This window comes from Dromaius novaehollandiae, chromosome 18 (genome assembly GCF_036370855.1).
Source record: "Dromaius novaehollandiae isolate bDroNov1 chromosome 18, bDroNov1.hap1, whole genome shotgun sequence".
NCBI lineage: Eukaryota > Metazoa > Chordata > Aves > Casuariiformes > Dromaiidae > Dromaius > Dromaius novaehollandiae.
The window spans coordinates 11,224,985-11,245,296 of record NC_088115.1 but is presented as its reverse complement, the minus strand read 5'-3'; the positions used below and the strand labels follow the sequence as shown (position 1 = coordinate 11,245,296).

General features: G+C 33.8%; 1 protein-coding gene across 7 annotated transcripts in view; it reads right to left on the bottom strand.

Moving 5' to 3' along the window:
- STXBP4 (syntaxin binding protein 4) overlaps positions 1–20,312 on the bottom strand; it is an 82,294-nt gene that overhangs the window by 52,339 nt on the left and 9,643 nt on the right. For 6 of the 7 annotated variants that reach the window (XM_026098943.2, XM_026098946.2, XM_026098942.2 and 3 more), the window contains 15 exons: positions 19,579–19,652; positions 19,296–19,391; positions 18,243–18,312; positions 17,247–17,321; positions 14,148–14,233; positions 13,267–13,396; positions 12,509–12,641; positions 9,645–9,751; positions 9,062–9,245; positions 7,767–7,845; positions 5,043–5,137; positions 4,439–4,535; positions 2,519–2,631; positions 1,886–1,972; positions 89–154 (listed from right to left, as the gene is read on the bottom strand). In XM_026098943.2, coding sequence (XP_025954728.2) covers positions 89–154; positions 1,886–1,972; positions 2,519–2,631; positions 4,439–4,535; positions 5,043–5,137; positions 7,767–7,845; positions 9,062–9,245; positions 9,645–9,751; positions 12,509–12,641; positions 13,267–13,396; positions 14,148–14,233; positions 17,247–17,321; positions 18,243–18,312; positions 19,296–19,391; positions 19,579–19,652 — 1,492 coding nt within the window. The remainder of the gene's footprint in view (positions 1–88; positions 155–1,885; positions 1,973–2,518; positions 2,632–4,438; positions 4,536–5,042; positions 5,138–7,766; positions 7,846–9,061; positions 9,246–9,644; positions 9,752–12,508; positions 12,642–13,266; positions 13,397–14,147; positions 14,234–17,246; positions 17,322–18,242; positions 18,313–19,295; positions 19,392–19,578; positions 19,653–20,312) is intronic. The other variant, XM_064522674.1, reaches the window with a different exon arrangement.

Sequence of the window (20,312 nt, the reverse complement as noted above, 5' to 3'; positions counted from 1 at the left end):
GGAGGCAGAAACAAGATATTCCTCACGAAACACTGAGAAAAAGAGAGAAATCTTCAGAATTATATATTTTTAAGAAACTCCAACATACTTGCTTGACTGTTTGTAGCTCCTCTGTTAACTGTTTCTGTAAATTCACAGATTCAGACAATTCTTCCTGTCCCAAAAAAAAGAAAGTGGGGCAAGAAATAATTAGGTCTGAAAGAGAAATAGATTTTTTTATTCCCAACTCTTACTTAGGACCAAGCAGCTTCATCAAAACTACAGCCAGCAACACTCAACATCATTTAACTTCTACCAGTGTACTTACTACTAACTTCTGTATGCCAAGACATATGTTTACTAATAACGTTAAATAAACAGAGACACATATTAAAAAAGTTCTGGTGGAAATAACAGTCATCAGCTTTTATAAAACCTAGGACCAAACCACATTTTAATCTCGAAAGGCTAGGTTTTTATTTCAGAGAGTTCATTGATACTGTACTGTTTACATTTCTTGAGCAGCTGAGGATTATATACTGAGCACTTGTGTAAGATGGACAAAATACACATTTTAAGTCTTATATAGTTCTCTTGTTATTCAGGTACCTAGGAAGTGAGAGGAATAAAGACTTTTTTGTGGTTTTAACAGATTGCTGTGCAACCTAAGTTCCCCTTCCTCTCCTCCACTTTTTTTTTTTTTTAAAGATGGCAAAATAGTTTATTTTCTTGATATCCGTGTTATATACATTCTCGTATATGTTCTTAATATTCAAGTTATTTTCACCATTGTCATGTATGACCACTGTTTCAATCACCAACTTACACCAGAAGCCTGTAGGAGCACCACTTTCAGAAGGTTAAAAGTTGTAAAAGAGTTCTTAAAAAAAAGCACCAAAGGAACACACAGAACACACCGAATCAGACCATGAGTATTTCTAACTCAGTATCCTGTCTTTGACTGCACATGTTTAAGGAAAGAGTATAAAAAAATAGGGCAACTATAGATTGATCCTTGCCAGTTTTCAACACTGACAGTTTAGGGACTCATGATACCTATTCATCACTTCAATGTTCACAGGAAAACTAGCATTTTTTTCATTTCAGTATCAAGCTCTCAGAAGAGCGTTTGTATTCAGAACTAAGAAAAGTTCTTTGGACATGTCAACCCAATGTTTTTGTAATCTATGCCAAGAAAGAATTTTTTGGAAAAGGCAGTGATTTGTAGAATTGCCTGTATCCTTGGACAATTTTACGAGTTGTGTCCAAAATCACAGGTTAGATATGTTGAATACAACACCAACATTTTTTTTTTATGTCTTGGGTTTTCAAAAAAGGATATTCAGAAATACAGTAACATGGTTGTAACAGAGTATTACATCACAAGGAATATATCTTTTGCTTTAGGTCTTATATTTCATATTGTGCAATGTCTATGACAAAAATGCATTCATTTTGAAAACAGATGAATTCATCCCCCAGTTCTGACTTCTTTCAAAACAGACGAATTTATCCCCCAATTTTGACTTCTTTCAAAAATATTAACATATGCTCAGCCACTGTGGTTACTAGGATCATACAATTTCTAACTAAAAATGTCCTGCAAAAATCAATCACATCTCCAAATTCACATTTGTGAAATGTCTCTTTAGTCTCATTTTTCTGAGAGTTAGACCAGAAGAATGCATTAGTATTCAGTATACCAAGCAAAATTCACATTCTCCAGAAATGCATTGTAAGTGTACAATTTTCAAACATAACTAGGACTCTTTATTCTGCCCTTCTATTTATTCATCTTAATTTGCACATAAAATTCAAAAGAAAAACATCAAATTACATACTATAGGCACTCAAAAAAGAAATTATCCTCTTGAATAATTTAAAAGTAATCAAAATTAAGTATTACCTTTAATTTACTTATTTCTTTTAAAGCTTCACTTTTTTCTTTCTTAAGCCTTTCCACATCATCCTCCAAGGAATCACAGGTTGCAAACTGTGCATATTTAAAATAGGGAGAGTTAGAAAACAGTGCTAACTGCATCTCTCGTAATCGTTAACATTTTTTCTTAAAAGGTCTTGTTAATAAAATGAGAGCATAATCTCAGTTTTAAACTTATTTAAAAATAAAGATTCATTTGCAGAAATACTAAAAGTGTTTGATAAAATTTTAACCAACTTATCTTCCAGCAGAACAATAACAGTGATTTTCAAATACGGAAGTTCAAATCACCAGGCTCCGTAACTGTTTATTACTCACACAGTGAGAAGTAAAACATAGCCCATTTAAGAAACCTTAGTAAATCACTGTTGTCCATACTCTTAACAAATCACTAATAATTATGTGAACTGCTTTCTGCGAAGCAGGTTGCTTTAAAAAGCTTCACAGAAACTAGGTTATCTTAAAGAAAACCTTGATGTGGAACTGTTCTGAAAATTTGTCTAAGACTGGAATAATAATAAAAATAAAATAAAATTTAAAAAAGCACCTTTCCAATAATCTCCTCACAACAGTTAAACACTGTACAGGCATGTACCTTACCTGTGAATCTAAAAAACTGGCAATTTCATTGGACCCAAACATTACAGGTTTTTGGTCACCATCTGTTGCATTCAATTGCAAAGAGAACAGATTCCTTGAAACCTGAACGAAATCTAAAAGACAGTTTAGACTGTGTTGAGGTACTCTGCACTTTCACTTTAGTAGCAGTATCACCAAATATAATGCAACAGCTAATATAATGCAGGTTACCCTTTATAAATATGGTGTCTGCCCTCTATTAGCTTCCTAAAGGAAACCCTAATTCTTACTACAACTTTGTCAGACACTTCTCTCTAAGCTGAAACATTTGGTCAGGCCAGTGAAAATCAGAACAAAAATTTTCAAAATGATCCTGGAATTAAATTCCCCTCATTCAAGCTGTGTAAGAGAAGGGGGAAAAAAAGTGCTGTGAAGTTCACCTTTAAAGTTCCTGGTTAGAGATGTTCTACATTTGGCAGACCTTTCGCAAAAATTTAAGAGAAATCTGCACACCTAGCATACAGCTGCCTTTCCCAGTGGATTATCTCACAAGTGAAGACTTCGTGTCTCTGGAGGAAAAAGGGAAAACTTCATGCAAGCTCACTGATAATCTTTCCCTTTGCAAGTCCTTTAAAACCCCAATAGAGACCTGGCAAAATTTATGTTGACCAAGAAAGTTTTAAATAGAAACATTACAACCTTCTCAGTTGATAGGGCTTCTATTACACATTTAGTTTGAATGTATAAAAATATTTACTGCTACAACATGACAGAAAAGTGGAAAGATAAAGATCAGTTTGTGTACACCATAAAATCTGATGGAAGATCAAGTATCTTTCTTGATAAGACACCTGAAAATACAGTTTAAGTGAAATTTCCGTCAGGATTAGCATCATAACTATCAGACCTCTCACAAGTGTATAACAAATATTCTGAGCTTGATAGTGTCACCTACCAAACTTGTCATAGCCAACTCAGGAAACTGATTTCCATCAGAATTAGGTTTAGCTAGAAGAATCATGATGGTCTCTATGCAAATCTTTCTATACATCATACAGTCCAAATGTTATGGTGCTCACAAATACAACATGTTAAATGATCAGTCAGTTTAGTTGCTTCAAGAAGTTATCGTAATCATCAGTATTCTCCCAAATATCCAAGTAATTTCTGGAACAATTACAGTACCTCTCAAAATGAGGAGGCCTCTATTTTAAGAGGTATTGATTTCAGTCCAAAAAAAAAAAAAAAAAAAAAAAAGCCACCATACAAATATTATGCACATAAAGACAACAATGAATAAAAATACAATAGTTTTAGACCTTTATAAACTGCTATGGTAATCTATTAATATTTAATATAATGTAATTTAATAATACAGAAATGCATGCTTATATCTGTACTTACATATTGACTCAGACACAATACTTGAGAACACTTCAAGAGTGGTTGTTTTCTAGAATTAGTTACACCTAAACTGAAAGCCACTACTAACAAAGCATCTTAAGACTGCTTCTAAAGACATAAGAATAAATATATCATGCGTTTAAAACAGAAACTGCTTTCATACTTCATTTTAATGAAATGTTTTCTCAAGGACAAACCATTTTCTTTGAAAAAAAATCATTACATTATTAAGATGCCCTATTTGCAAGGCAAATTTAGAAATTTTTAAGTGAGCACAAAATCAAAACTTTCCCAAGATTGCATTTTATTAGATAAAACTGTGATTTGTTTTTCAACTACATTGTTTCAGAATTCCTTTTTTTTTTTTTTTTTAAACAGAAAAATAAGATTCCTGCCTCAGAGTTCCATTTTATTGCAGTAGTAACACATATAGATGAGACGGATATTGTAATAAAAAAGAATGTATTCATGGCTGTGATCTATCATTTCTATATTCCTACAGTACATCATTTTCCAGGGCAATTAACAAATTATTACCTCCAAAAGACACTGTTCCTTCAGAATCCTTTTCAAGTTGCTGCCTTAGGGCTTGCTGCTGTTCATCTGTGGGCTGTATCCCAAGATAATTCAATGCCTGTAAAGAGAAGACTTATTTGGAGAAAAAGAAAAAAAAAGGACTAGAGATAATGACTGCAGGGACATGGGTGGAGTAATTAAAGATCTCCACTTCAAATAGCCTTTTTGTATCATAGTACTCTCTCACTGACAGCACTTTTATTCTGGAGACTTTTTATGACTTTTCCTTCTAACTGAGAGATATTCAGATATTATTTATCCTTGAATACAAATGAGTATAACGAGTGCAAAACCCTTTGTCCTTAGTCACAGCCTGAAAAACCCTGGTGGATGCTCAGATTCCCAGAAGATAACAGAATTAATGATTACTGTTTTTGTTAATCTAGTTAATTTGCCCAGTATATAAAATGAAGCATCAGTCTGCAACCTGAAAGAACTATCCAAACAGGAAATTTTATGTATATTTTACACCTTCATGTTTGTCAAGCTAGAAATACTCTCCAGTTGTTTTACATGCACCATGAAGGGGGGAGAAAGAAAAACTCACACGATTAAAAGTAATTACCCTCTCCAGCTTTTCTGCTTTGAGACGAACAGTAGAGTTCAAGAAATTCTTCCTTCCTTGCAGCCCATAATCATCAATCTGGTTGGGGGAGATGACTATGAAGAAAAAAATTTAAATTTAGTTAAATGAAGATTGAGTTGTAACTTTTGTTTTCTGAATAATTTGTTCTGAAACTCTGCTCTTCAAACTAATCCCAACTTAATACCCAATTGCCACAATAAATGCTAATATTTAGATTGAATTTTTTTAAAAATGAAAAAGACATTATCGGAATAAACAAAAAAATATGAATACTGCTTGATCACTTAAACTATTTTGAAGTCATCCATCAAAAAGTGACAAGTAGCAAATTAGTAGAGAGAAACAGGGAATAATTTCAAGCAACGCACAAGGAGAAGCATATGGCTTATACTAGTGATTTTTTTTTTCTTTCAGAAATACATTGAGTAACTCTGGGAACAGAAGGGGAAATGCACTTATGAATTCCAAGACAGACCATCATGACATACCCTCTGCACATTCAACAGCTCCCAAAAGCATATTGAGTGATCTAGCAAATGCTGTGGAAAGAAAGGGGATGACCTGTTGCCATTGAGGGCTGCACTGAGTAAGCTTAGACTGAATTCCAGCAGACTTCTCATTTTTTTTCCTGAAGAGGAACTCCTCTCCAAGGCCCACCATCTAATAAGATCTGTATACAAGGTGTTCATCACCTCCTCTCCAGTCCTTTCAGTCAGAAATAATAATTCTGCATAGTTTTAACTAACTGCATTAATACAGTATGGTGCATCTATTTCATTCCCAACATATACAAATGCTTAATTTGGAGAGGAGAGGGAAAGAAGTTAGCAGTGCTAGAGAGTCCACATGCAATATTTCAGAACTAATGCTCCTGGTTTCGTTGTTGGGATTTTTTTTATTTGTTTGTTTGTTTTTAATGGAAGTTGAAAAATTCAGTCATAGCTTTGTCATGGTTGAGACACATCTGTGGATACAACACAAGAAGAGGCACCCTTTGGAAGTCTTTGAACGCAGACTACAGGCAAAAGTAGCATCTAACATGCAAACTCTTTGGCTGTTAAATGTATTACCCTTTATTTAAATGAACAAACAAATTCACTGGCTAGAATTTTGCAGAGGAAAATGGAATATGTGTTTATTTATAAATATAATTTAAATCTTAATTCATTATTTCATTAATGGACTAGAGCAGTGCTCAAATCAAAATCACCATTTGAAAACTGAAGAATCTTACAGTTTGAGATTCTCTCTAATAGAACAGGAGTTACACAGAAAAAAATTTTTTTGATTTCACAGAGTATCTGTTTCCAAGTTCACAGTAATTTACATTCTCTTTCTATGCCAAAAGCATAAACCAAAACACCTTGAAAATCTCTGACACTAACACCTCTCACATGCTATATTAAATTCTGAAGACAGTGGGCTAGGACCTCAGCTGAACTGGCACACTTCCTTTCAACTCAGAATGAAAAAACTTTGTGCATGAATTTCTGCAAGAATTTCTCAAAATGATGCTAATTTTTCTTACAGAATTTAAAAAAAAAATCTAAGAGCTACTTTAATTTTTCAAGGTTCATCTTGAAAGAGGGCAGCACGAAAGAAATGACAGCTTTGATTAAAGATTAAATAAGACTAAAATGAAAAATGACAAGAAACAGTGTACACCGGAGCTGCCAAGTATTTCCACTTTCCATTCTAGCAGTGATTTTTATAGTCATTAGCTCCACATTATTCAGATATGTTAAGAAACTGTGGCTTTTTTGAGCTCTTTTAAGCAACAATGATGCTCCCATGTATTGCATAATATTAAACAAGAGTTTTATAATCTGAACATATTCTGAAATAGCCTGTTTTATGCCTCTGATTTAGTTGTGTTTTTCATGATTAGTATGACAAAGCTGTTTGATTATTAAACTCAAGCTCCAATAAATATTACAACCTCTCCAGTTTTGAAAGTTTGTATTTAGTTAGCTAACCCTTCAGGGGAGGGAACAAACTGATCAGATTTTTAATGTGAAAACTTTCATTTAGGATTAGGATATCTAATAAGGGCCATCATAATCCCAGGTACGATAATGTCAGTAGAGCAACATCTAGGACGAATCAGGTCCTGTATGTTTGTCCTTCCCCTTCTCAGACATGGGCAAATCAATTTGAGGGGCAGAGATCAAAGTAACTATTGTCTTTGTTTGAACACCATTTGGTCTCAAATACATTCAGGAAACTCCATTCTAAAGCTGCATTTGTTAAAAAATGGAAAAAAACCCCCCAAACTGTTAAAGAGGTTTGCATGTTATTTCTATTCTTACAATATGCTGTCCTGGTTTTTTTTTAAAGGTGCAAACAGTATACATCCACAGAATTTCAACAAATCATGAAAGAACAGTTTCTATGGCAACCTAATCTTGATCTATATGTGAGTCTTCATTATCTGGTTTGAACTTTACTGCTATTTAGCAAATGTTGTGATCATTTGTTTTTGTTTGGTTTCAACTATTTGTTAAAGACAGTCCATTGTAAGTTATATTTGAAAAAAGTCACTGCACAATCTATTCACCTCAGTTGTTTATGTAATACTAAAAAAAAAAAAAAGGTCTAATTTTCCTTTCTTTAAAGCCTATAGATTCACACTAGGTAGTATTTTCTATAGCACAGTTATTGAAGGGGGGCGGGGGGGACAAAAAGAATTAAATCAGAAGTTACCAGGGGCAGGCACATCAGTAGGACTGCTGTCTACAGTCGCAACTGGAGATTGCTCTCTCTTCTTGATTCCAGTTTCCATCTATGGGGGGGAGGAAATCAAAAGACATGAAATGCCATTTTCTGAAAAGGGTTTAAAAAAAACAAACAAAAAAATCAGACTAGAAATGCATGTTTATCTACAAGGGGGTGGGAGAAGGAAAGAAGTGGATAGATTCGAACAACCCTGGGAGAAAAGGGAAGGCACGAGGTGGGGGCAGGGAGGAATGCCATTCAAAAAAAAAAAAGTCAAAGGCATCCATTCAGATCCACTGCACCTATAAACAGAAGTTTGCCTGTTTTGTGGCAAGGAACCACTTATGAAAATAACACCAGCCCATACACAATTGCAAGCATGCTCAACACAGGGCCAGTTTAGGACAGGGACTTGTACAGCTGAGTTTTGAATATCTTCACAGATGAAGATAACATAGTCTTTCTGGGCGACCTGCTTCGATATTTGTATTTCTGATAAGAACGAACAAATGGGCAAGAATTTCAAGTATGAACATAAGAACAGTTGAGAGTCACCTCTTTTGACTTCATATTTGACATGAAACATTTTATTCTTCTTTGTTTAAAGAAAATATTTTATTTAGTGTAAAAAAATGCTATCAATTGGAAAAGTTCTTTGAAATATTGAAATAATTGAGTAATTCTAAAATGTTCTTTCTTGCCTTAAGTTCAAGGCTGCTTTTTACACTAAGGGTGAACTATGTGAATTAAAAACAATCAATGTGATTCAGCCAGAAAAAAGAAAGAGGTAAAAAAAACCCCCCCATTCCTCTAGGATTCTGTTTTTCAATCAAAAAATCTTGTTATCATGAAGAAGGTGTAACTTGTGAGATCTGTACTCACGCATACATAGTAATCAGAGATTCCTTATGTTTGAAATATATAACTGAATAACTAGGAAATATCTCATTCTTAACCTTTACTGCCTAAGAAACAGTAAAGAAAACCTTTGTATCTAAGAATGCAGTTAATGCTTACTTCAGCTGATTTGTTTTCTGGTCACAAGTCAACTAGTATTCATTCTTATTCCTCTCATCAGGTTGGTTTATTCTACTGTTATACAGCATGCCATCCGGAAGGGTCTTGATATTCTGAAGAATGAATATTTTTCAGGAAAAGGAGCCAGACATTTTTCTTACTAGAATGGAAACTGATTTCAACGAACCCTATACTGAAATTTGAATAGAATTCAGAAAACAACCATTTGCTCAGTTTGTACTAACAGGAGTCGTAAGTATACTCACAGCATTAGCAATGAACCTTGAAACAAGCTTCCCATTAGGAGATGCAAGAGGACTAAGCACTGCAGCCTGTTGCTCTCCATATACTACAGAAGATGTTAAGAGACTGGATGGACGTTGCAGATCCTCTGAATAACCGGGAACATTTTTTTGTCTAATGAAAGCTATCTCCCAAAAACTTTCAAATCTAAAATTAAAAAAAAAAGCATATTTATATACTACAATGATCAGAAGATGATACACTACTCTTGCAAAAATTGTATTTTCCCCAAACACTATGTATGATAATTCTTTCTTTCTTTCTATTTTTTTTAAAGGGAGGTTCTATGTCCTATCACTAGAAAAGACATATAGTACATTTTTGATTTATTTTAAAAGGAATGAAAACTTGTCATAATTGTACAGGGCTAAATGGTGCATTTGACCCTTTTTATATGAAATAATATTGCAATTGAATATTTCAGAAACAGGAATATCCCTTGTGTTTCCTGTAACCACATACTACAAAACATTTCACATTAATCAGAACATAAGTATTGTACAACAACCCATTTTGGAGGTTTAGCTGCTTCACAATAGCAAGTACCTCCTATTTGTTCTGTTGATTATACTTTTCGCCTCTTCATAGGAGACACCAATCATTGACTCTTTGTTTACAGATACAAGCTGATCTCCAGGCTTCAATCGTCCATCCTAATCCATGACAAATAAAAAACAAAACCACAAATTTTGCATCAACTGCTAACACTATAGAAAGAATTGTATAACTACAGCACTTTAGCACACACCTCTCCATCTGTTAAGATAAGAAATACCAAAAATTACTATAAATTTTGCCTAACCAATCTTCAAGGAATAAACAGCAGATGAAATGATGGAAGATACAAAGACAACGTGAACTGTAGGTTTTCTTACTAACAACACAGGAAATGAAAGCACCCTAAAAGCAGCTCACACAATATATCCCATGTTGATTAGACGACTTCTGCACCCTTTGTTTAACAACCACTTCATTGAGTAAAACTGTCCAATTAACTGTTTAGACTTCTGTTTATTATATACTAAAACTAAACTGTCTTAAGCAAATCTATGATCCCACATCAGCTTTTCCAGGATAGGAATCTTTCCAAGACTGCAGAGAGTTCCATTTAAATCAACCGGTATTCCCATACAGGCAGACTCCTCCACCTAGATAACATGTATTATGGGATCCGAGGCCTCACCTAACAGATATCAATGCAGACACAATACATCAGAAAGTCCAGCAACTTGGCCACTGGAACAAAGCCCTGAGAACTGAAAGTAAGTTAGTTCATAAACCCTGTCATGGTTGTTATAGGCACTGAAAAAGTCTTTTAATATTTTTGATAAGTGAGAAAACAAAAGTAGATGTTCTATTCTCTCAAGTTACTGTAATTATTCCCTATAATTATTCAATATCACCATAACTGCAGTCATTATGAAAGCTTCATCAGGCAGAAATGACACCAGTGAACTTACCTAAGGAAGGAATTTGGATCCTTTTACTTATTTCTGTTGGAAAAACAAACCACAGATAGGGGTGCTTCCAGCAAGCAGTATCAACTCATCTGACTATAGGAAGCATCTTTACTAGTTAATTTCTGCTGTGAGCTGAATTAATTCGTATTTGAAGAAACAGACATTCTTGGCTATAAATGGGAATTTTCAGGCACTTATTAGTCACGCTAATCTTAACAAGAAAAACAGATTCTTCTGTTAGGAATTCACTGGTCAGGAGTACTATAGAAATAATACTGTCAACTTTGTGCTTTCGCTGAATTATTCATTGCAAACTTTCTACCAATATAGAAACGTATCACATTTCTTTCTCTGTAAGACAAGACATTGAATATGCTAGGCTAGATTTCTCATTGACATAAAGCTCTTTTTACTCACATTTGAAAGAGGACTCAACAATTTAGCTGAAAATTCATGTCATTCACCTGTCTGTGATGTATATATTCATGGTTACAGAGTTAAGAATTGACACATTTTTCTAATGTAATATGCATAAACTACATGCAACATGCCTGCATTCTTCAATTTTTAAGAAATTAATCACAGAAATAATCTAAAGGTATGCAACAAACTTTGTACAAAAGAAGTTTCATAGGAAATATGTAAAATTAAGCTGGTCTTGAAGGACCTATTTTACCTATTTAATACACAGATACATTAAATTTTATCTGCTTGATTTCAATCCTATGACAGAACTTTACATTTCTTGTTACTTAGTGCTTTCTTCCTGATAACTTCCTGATAAGTCCTACATCCTCTATTCTGTTTGCAACCAGCCTATTAAAAGATGTGAACTTCAATGCTGCCCTCCTGTGGCAGAGACTTAAAATATGCTTTCTGTTTAGATTCCTCAAACATTTGGATAGTCAAAGTGGGGCAATTATCTCTAATATTGCTTATATTAGAATCTACCGCAGATTAATGACTCCGTCTTATTGCATTGATTATAAATGTGACAGTCTTCAAATTAGATAATTACAATGAGAAAATGTTTTCAAGGCCATAACAAAATAGGACAAAGGAATTACTATTTATCTATGAAAAGAAGTTTTGAAGAAACATTGCACTTTTTCTTCTTTTTTCTTTCCATCACTGCATTTTGGGATTAAGCTTAATCTAGAAAATTTTGGTCTGAAACAGCTATAGACCAGGCTTTGTGGCAAAAATCATTGCAGGTGAAATTAGCGTGTACTCTCACTTGGCAAAGAAAAACAGGTATCTATGCATCAAAATAACCATAATAACAGAGGATGCAAAAGGACACATGCTTGGATAAAGCGGTTTTGTCTGCTTGAACCAGATGAAAGAGTGCTCTGTTTTTTATTTCTTTTTTTAAACTTACAAATCCTCCTGATTTATATATTGCATCTGTCAGAAATGAAAGCAGTAATCAGTACAGATTTGTACATTTTACTAGCCTGGACTATCAGAAATTCTTATTATTCTAATCTCATCTACCTGATGCTTTCCAACTGAAAGGATCAAGGTAAATTCTGTCTAGGAGAAAAATGATTGCTTGGATGTCCAAGATTAAAAAACAGAGATGCGATCTGCAGCTCTGCCCCAAACCTGCTGATTTACCTTGCATCCATGCATCATTTAACCTCTAAGAGAAATGTCTTTCTTTCTTTCTCCTATGCAAATTGGGTAATAAGATCCTGATCTACCACACACTTGAATTCATAAATAATTCTGTACCACACTACAGTTACATGGTCAGGAATAGGGTATTTCTGCTTAGGGAGGAAGCAAGGAGCAACACAAAACTGTATATTTACGACACTAAAATTTGTCTTTACAGTATAAATGTACATTTATAAGACTAAAGTATGTTCAAAATGAAAGGGAAAATTCAGATGACTGAAGACAAAAAAAGATTATATTAAAAAAAAAAGTCTGTATATTCTCTACCTTATGACAGTCACCACCAGGGATAACATCTTGAATATAAACCAAAGGCCCTTCATTTCTGTTAATCCCTCCTACAATATTCAAACCTAGGCTTGTTCCTTTGCAAAGGGAGATAATCTGAAACACACTATCCCTAGGAAAAGAAAGAGATAAAAAGAACGGTAGAATTATTCCACAAAACTAGATACTCAGTTAAGAGTCACAACTGGTATAATAACTTTGTCTTGTTGATTTCGTATATACATATTACAGCAACCTTTCATATATACTTATTGCACCAACCAAACAGAATTAGCAGATATTTAATCCAAATATTCAAGCACTATAGTGTCTACTTACTACAAAGTCGGCAACTTCAGTTATTACTTCTAGCAATTCCAACTTTTCTTTTAAAGAACAAATATATTATTTCACAAGAGTAAAAACTCCTCTGTATTATAGATAGGCTTATGGGAGGAGCTATGTACACATAAACCAGAGGCATTAGTCGTTAGGACACACTAAGATCAAAAGTCTATTCAATTAAATCTACTTTTACTATGTAGACAATAAATAAATGGGAAAATGAGGAGAAAAATGACTGGTTAAGACTAAAAGCATTTATAGTATCAATGGTATTATCAGTTACAGGATTAAAAAACAAACAAACAAAACAAGAGTTGAGCACTTCAGTGCTCAACCCAACATTTTCCTGAGCAACTAAATACAGTATTTTCTACAGCTTAAATAAGAGAGTTAGAGTCATCTTCAGAAGTTACTTTGCAAACTCTGGGGATGGTGCTAGGACAGAATCATTGCTGCTGGTCGTGGCAGTAATATCCTTTGGATGCAACTGAGGACTCTGTGACCTTGAGGATGACCCAGAAGAAAGGCTGTCAACAGGTTTTGCTTAAAGAAAAGAAATAATGGAAGAAAAAAAAATAAAACACACATTTGCGAAAAGGCACAAAGTTTCAACTCATGTAAGTAATTCAGTGGGACTGTTTTCATGCTAGAAAGCACACAAAAAACAACCAACCAACCAAAAGAAAGCTTAAGTCTACATCACTAAGAACTGTGAGCTGCTCAGGGTTCCAAAAATATATTCTTTAAAACCTAGCAAGTGATGATGTTTCTTTCTAACTGAGGGCAAAACAAACAAACAAACAACCCTCCAAAACATCTTGAGTCTCTTTCCTGAAGGATAATTGCATAGGTTATATAAAGGCATTCTATCTAGGCAACAGTTCCAGGAGGATTAGAACTTAATGTAATCTAGCTCAAGCTTTTATTGGTACTTTAAAATCTTATGGCATGTTTTATCTACAAATATCAAACATTTTTCACACTATTTATTAACTAAAATCACTGAAAGTAGGTGGTAGTTAGTTTATTTTAGAGCTGGAGAAACTGAAACACAGACCAGTCAAGTTACATGTTTAGATTACAAACTAAATGTTAAAGTTGTAAGTAAACATATGTGTTTTGCCTGCGTTCACTCACTTGCTCTGATTGGTCTAACACACCCTCCCCCAAAATGCAAACTGTTTTAAGTGCTATCTTCTACTCCACAGAAGGATGAATATAGTCCTACAAGATTATATCAGGCTAGGAAGCAGTCTTGTTTTCCCTGCCATGAAAAACACAGAAATATCCTTACCTGCCAATAGTTGGGTTGGAGAACTTCTTGCAGAGTCGGTGTTACTGTGAGAGCCATACTTGTCCATCAGGTCAAGAAATTCCTTCCTGTGGTAATAAAAAGATGTTCTTTGTCAGAATTTGACATCATTTCTAAATGCAACCTTTGAAATTCGCTAGCTGTGTGTTTCTTTTAAACATTTACCCTTCCTCAGACAACAAGGCTCCTCAGTTGAAAGCGGAAAGTTTTGTCAAATACACAAACACTCAGAAGAGGTAAGAAAAAATACAGTGCAATACAGAAGGATAAGGATGGGATAGCAATAGCCTATGAATAAAATGGACTATTAGCAGAAAAGTTTAATTACCTCTCTTTACCCTTTAAGATTTTTCAGTCTTAACAGTTCAAATCAACTCCAGATACCAAAACAGTGATACTACTTAGGTGCAAAATGAGATATTTATATTAGAAGGAATCAGATAATATACCCATAATATACTCATATGTTTAAGGAATGCTTTTAGTCTAACTATCATGGAAACAAACCCAGAAGGGACCAGCAAACAAAGCTGTAGCATCAACCCTAGTCAAAAAATGGTAGAGAAGAAAATAGCTATTCAAGCATGAGTAAAACAGACACCAATTCTTAACTTCTATTTAGTTTTCTCAGAAATGTGCAATACATTTCCATCTTAAGCAGATACCATGTATTAAATATTTCATGTGCTCAGTTTTACTTATCTTTTTCATTATGAAATCTTCTAAAAAAAAAAAAAAAAAAAAAAGCCCAACAGTTAAAATCAAGGACAGTTCTTCAGTCTCTGAATGAATATTTAAGCTATTATTTCTCATTCACAATGAAGTCTTGTTTTACAGAACTAACATACTGGATTGGGACTAACACCAGTCACAAACAAACAGGAAGACTAAATTTAATGTTAAAGAACCTTATCTGTCAGTCAAATATATAATAGTTCCAACAGTTATTTGTTTAAAATCTAATTATATTTCTACCTGTGCATGGAAAAAAATGTATTGCAACATACACATATGAAAAAACTGTATTAGATGCATCAAAAAGAAGCACTCTTGTTCTAAGCAGAGCACAAAGTTAATCCCAGAGTATGAAAAATGCAAGTCCTAGATAGTCCTAATAGAAATATGGCCAATTTATTCAAGTATTTAGGTCAAACTCAATGCTACATTTTTAATTTCAACACACTCCAGGTTTACCCTTTCTTTCTTTCATTCTGAAATAGTTTTGAGGAGGAAAAATAAACCTCAACTACTGAACACAAGCTAAAGGCTTTTTTGTAGTCGAAATCTAAATTTAATTGATAATTAGCTTCATGTAAGGCAAATAAGAATCTGAAGCTTTTAAATGCAATCACTCTAAAGTCTTGCTTCAAAAGAACAGTAACAGATGCAGGCACCTATCAACTAATCAACAAAGTTAGTTTTCTCTCATGCAAGGGGAACACTGACAGGCACACTGTTAAAAGAAAAAATAAATAAATAAAGGTGAAAGTTCTTTCTAGAAACAGAACAGATTATAGCAAGCTGGCCAAAAAGCAGGAGAGCTGTAAACCCAATATTACATGCATTGAGAAAAAACAAACGAACAAAAAAGCTTGATTAATCTAATATTGAATATAGCCTACTTTAAGAAAAAAACAAAGATTACAGCCTGAGTTATGACTACCTCAGTAATAAAAGATTAAAAAAATAGAAAGAAAATAATCTAGAATGATGTAAACCAGAAACATCAGCAATTAATCTTACAGAATTAGACAGAGAGAGAACAGAAATTAACTGACTGCAGTTTGCAAGTAATCCCAGTGACTACAGAGGGTTATTGAAATCTCAGCTTGATACATTATTTAAAAATAAAATAATAAAATTTATTGAAGTAATGCTAAATCCAGGGTGCATCCATAAGCACAATTAAGCATAAATCAAATAATCTTTTATCACAGGAATGTACAGTCACAAGAAGTTCATTCAGAGGTGTCTACATGAGCGAGGGACTACATGTAGCAGCAAATTCTGTACAAGCCACTGGGCATACCACCAAAACAGTAGAAAGACTGATAAATTTTAATTATTCAAGGAGGTTAGAGGAACTAGGTCATTATGCTTTAGATAAAAGCAGATTAAGAGAGGACCTCACATACATCTATGCTGCCTGAAAAAAAGGAGAGAACAGAAGCTACAGAGTCATTTAAATTTCTGCCAAGTACAAAAATAAAGGGGCAGAAAGAGAAGCTTAAGGCAGATGGAGGGCTAAAGGAATTTAGAGAAAAGTCCTTTATGGAGAGATTACTTAAGTGGAACATCCTATGAAAAGCAAATACCAGCAGGTACTCTTGCAATAATTATCCAATATAGTTACATAAAACTTTGGAGGAAACAGCTGCTACATCAAAAGCGAGTATGGACCTGAATGGGCTTCCTGGCTTCTTTCCATCCTAATATTTCCCACAATTCTATGCTAATATTGGTTTATACGCTTAACTTCAGATAACAAGATTAAAGCACTATTTCAGTATAAATGTCCTCATAATGGACGAATTTTGGACTACCTGCTACACTGAACAGTTTAACCTACTTATCTAGACTAATTCAGAGTTCATTAGAGATTGAAAAGTGAATTTAGGAGGGGGGAAAATAAAAGATAACCACATCTGCCTTTTTTCAGATGGCAAGACCTGCTTAAATCATATAGTTTCGTACTCCTGTGGGTCTAACATTACTTTTATTAATACTTCCTACATTTTAAAATTATGCAAGGAATACATTATTATCACAGAAAATAGCTTTTAATGTTCTTAGCTGGCAGCATAGGGTTTCAGTCATTTCAAAACTGAAATTGGAGCTTACCACTTTAACTGATGTGAAAAGTGTAATTAAACTAAATAGAATAGCTCACTTCTCATTGCTCAGTACACTAACAAAATGTTATCATAGCATGGAAAGCTATGACATCTGGTGTAGTTCCGTGATTAATTCTTACTCTGAAAGAAACCTACACACAATCCCCCTTACTACCTTAGGTATAGCATTGTATTTTATCACTTTTGAGGCAGAATGCTTTAAAACAATGTTTTATTTTTCTCTTACTTTGCTTCTTCATCTCTAGCAACTAGTAGAGACATATGATTGGATGCTGATGCCGTTCGCAAGATGTCAACAGCCCTAAAAGGAGGAAAAAGCAATAAAGTACACACACACTAGTGTTCTGTCATGACGTATACTCTGAGTAATAGTAAAGCAGCAGGAAAACCAACAGATTCTTAAAGTAGTTAATCATTTTGACTGCCAGACGCAGAGGAAAAAGCTTGTCAAAAGCATAACCCAAATTGAGCATTGGAGAACTGAGTGAAAGACAGGTTCTGCAGTGAGCCTGTGCCTGGTGACAGGAGTAAACTGGAATTGCCATCTCTTTCCCTTCCCTTGTATCCACATCTCTTTCAGAATCCATCCTGCTACTTTCCTAGATTTCACTGAGGATTAGCAACCTAGACCAGAACAGGGTACTGCTCAGGTATGCCTCATTGCTCAGGATTTCCCTTAGCAGTTCATACTGTAATTTTTATTTGTCTGAATTTTAATTCTACACCTCACTCAACCCTGTGCATTTAATATTGATCACTAGTGATCCAGCTACAGAAAATATCCAGCATATTCTACAGATTTTTCTAAGCAACTTCTCCTTAATTGCCTCATTACAAGTAACTGATACTTGTTAGCTGCACCATTTACTTGCATGGGTATTAAAGCAACAGATAATTACAAAAATATTAATATTATAACAGATCGATGTTTTAGTGCTATTTTCAAATACATTTTATAATCTACAGCATTAAGAATTGGTTTTATTCTGCCATTATACAAGCATGTAAAGTGTCATTATACAAACATGTCTGCTGAATTAGATTTATAGGATACATTCATTGCCAGCTTAATTAACTATAGAGACCTCAGTGGAGTTATCTTCTTTTAATCAGTGATACGACTTTATGATTTTAATCAGTGATTTGATCCAAAATACATTACAGCATAAAACATATAGTATTCCATACTCTAATAAACATCTAGTCATCTGTATAAACATACCTTTCGTTGGTTACTCCAGTTAACTTTTCTCCATTGACGTCTAAAATTAGGTCTCCAGTGAGCAAACGGCCTTGTAATGAAATTAACAGTAATTTATGGATCAACAGGAAAATGGGGAACATATTACATCACTATAATAAAACAGACCTTTTCCTTTCAATTTTATGCGATCTAATGAATAGACATAGCCTTATGACTTTTAGCGCCTTAGGCTCTGACCCTAATTTAGCTATAATATTGTGACAGACTATCAGTATCACTAATCTCAGAACGGCCACTAAAAACAGCAGTGTTATTTAGCTATTTATATTATTTACACATAGCACGTATGTATTGGTCAGACTGGAATTCATGCTTCATAGTTGTAGAATTCATTTTCAGCTGAACTTTTATACTACAAATTTCAACAAATAAAAATATTAATGTTTTATACATTCCATAAAGACATTTAGAAGAGTTTTTTTGAATGATTTTTATTTTTTAAACTTTCTCCAAATCTCAAGTTTAGGAATTATTATTTTTGAAGTAGATTTAGGCTACTTTAAATGATCATTCTGCATAAAGCCCAGGGGAATCTCAAAAAACCCCATACACTGATCTAGGATAGAATTATATTCCATAACCTTTCTATTACTGGAAAATATGTAGAATAATTTGTTCCTTCCACACTGAACACCTAAACTACAGTGAAAAAAAACATTTACTGAAACTCAAAAAATACTGGTTCTCTACATGAACAAACACTCTTAACCCCTGCAAATTAATAGGGGCATCTCAACTCTTGTTTAACTGTGCTGAAAGATTATTAATTGCTTTCACACCAGCCATATCTAGATCTGAATATATTTTCAAAAACTGAGAGTATTAAAATCTTTTCCCACAAAGCAGCTATGCTTCACATCTCTATCTTAAAGAGAAGTCACAGTATCACGAATAGTAAGTAATCCATGTTATTTTAAATATGCTCATACACAAAGTAAAATAAAGATGATTAGTCTTGACAGCTTTTTGTATAAAGCAGGTTTGTAACAAAATTTAAAAGCAACTACTTACTATCTACAGCAGCAACCCCTCCAGGTAGAATTCTCTTAATGAAGATCCCGTAATCTTCTGCTGTTTGTGCCCGATAACCTCCAATAATTTTAACTCCTGCAGAACAAATGAGAAACAAGCAAGAAGTTGTTTATTCCACCAACTGTGCTAAATGGATTTACAATCAAATCAAAAAAAGATGGATAAATTAAACTTCTACTGCTGTCAGTGTGAAGTGGGAAAGCTCGCCAGATACTTTTAGACTTGATTTACTCTTAATAAACAAAACATGCAATCTGATTACCTAATCCATTCTGACAATCAGAAAAAGAAATGCGGTGAACAGCTCGATTGATTCCATGAGGGCCCATAATAGTCCTAAGAAATAAAATAAAAGTCAGCATATTTGTAATTACAGAAATACATACAGTGCTATGTTAATATAGAAGAAATTACAGTGACCGTGTTTTTAACTGTAATACAAATCAAAACTAGTTTTCTTGACTAAAAACTCTCTCTCTATTTGGGATACAGGAGAAAAAAAAAAACAAGAAAAATCAATCTGCTCATAATAAAAATAAGATGGTAAGGAAAATAAGGTATACTTAGTTTATTCCCTTTTTCCCAGAGCATTTCAGCCAAATTCTGAATCCCATTTTGTAAATAATAAAAGGATTATGATTAAACAGAAACAAAATCTCATAGCCGTGTCCACCTTCGGATCTAAGCAAGAACACGACATCATAACTTCTTAAATCAGGTAACAAAAATTAAAACAAACCACAGCTAAGATAGTATATACAAAAATTTTTCTAAGACATAACTTTCTGTTTTTTCAGGAACATAATCTTTTCCCTACAATCTCTCACTTCTTCACTCATCATTTTTCTCTTTATTTATAAAGGCTTCTTTCCAAACCCTAGGGCTTGCTCCTCTACATGCCCTCCCATCCCAAGACAAAACACCAGGATGGCATGTGAAATTGTCTAAAGGCAGAGGAATTTTTGGTATGCACTTGATAAGGGTGAAGAATTAAAG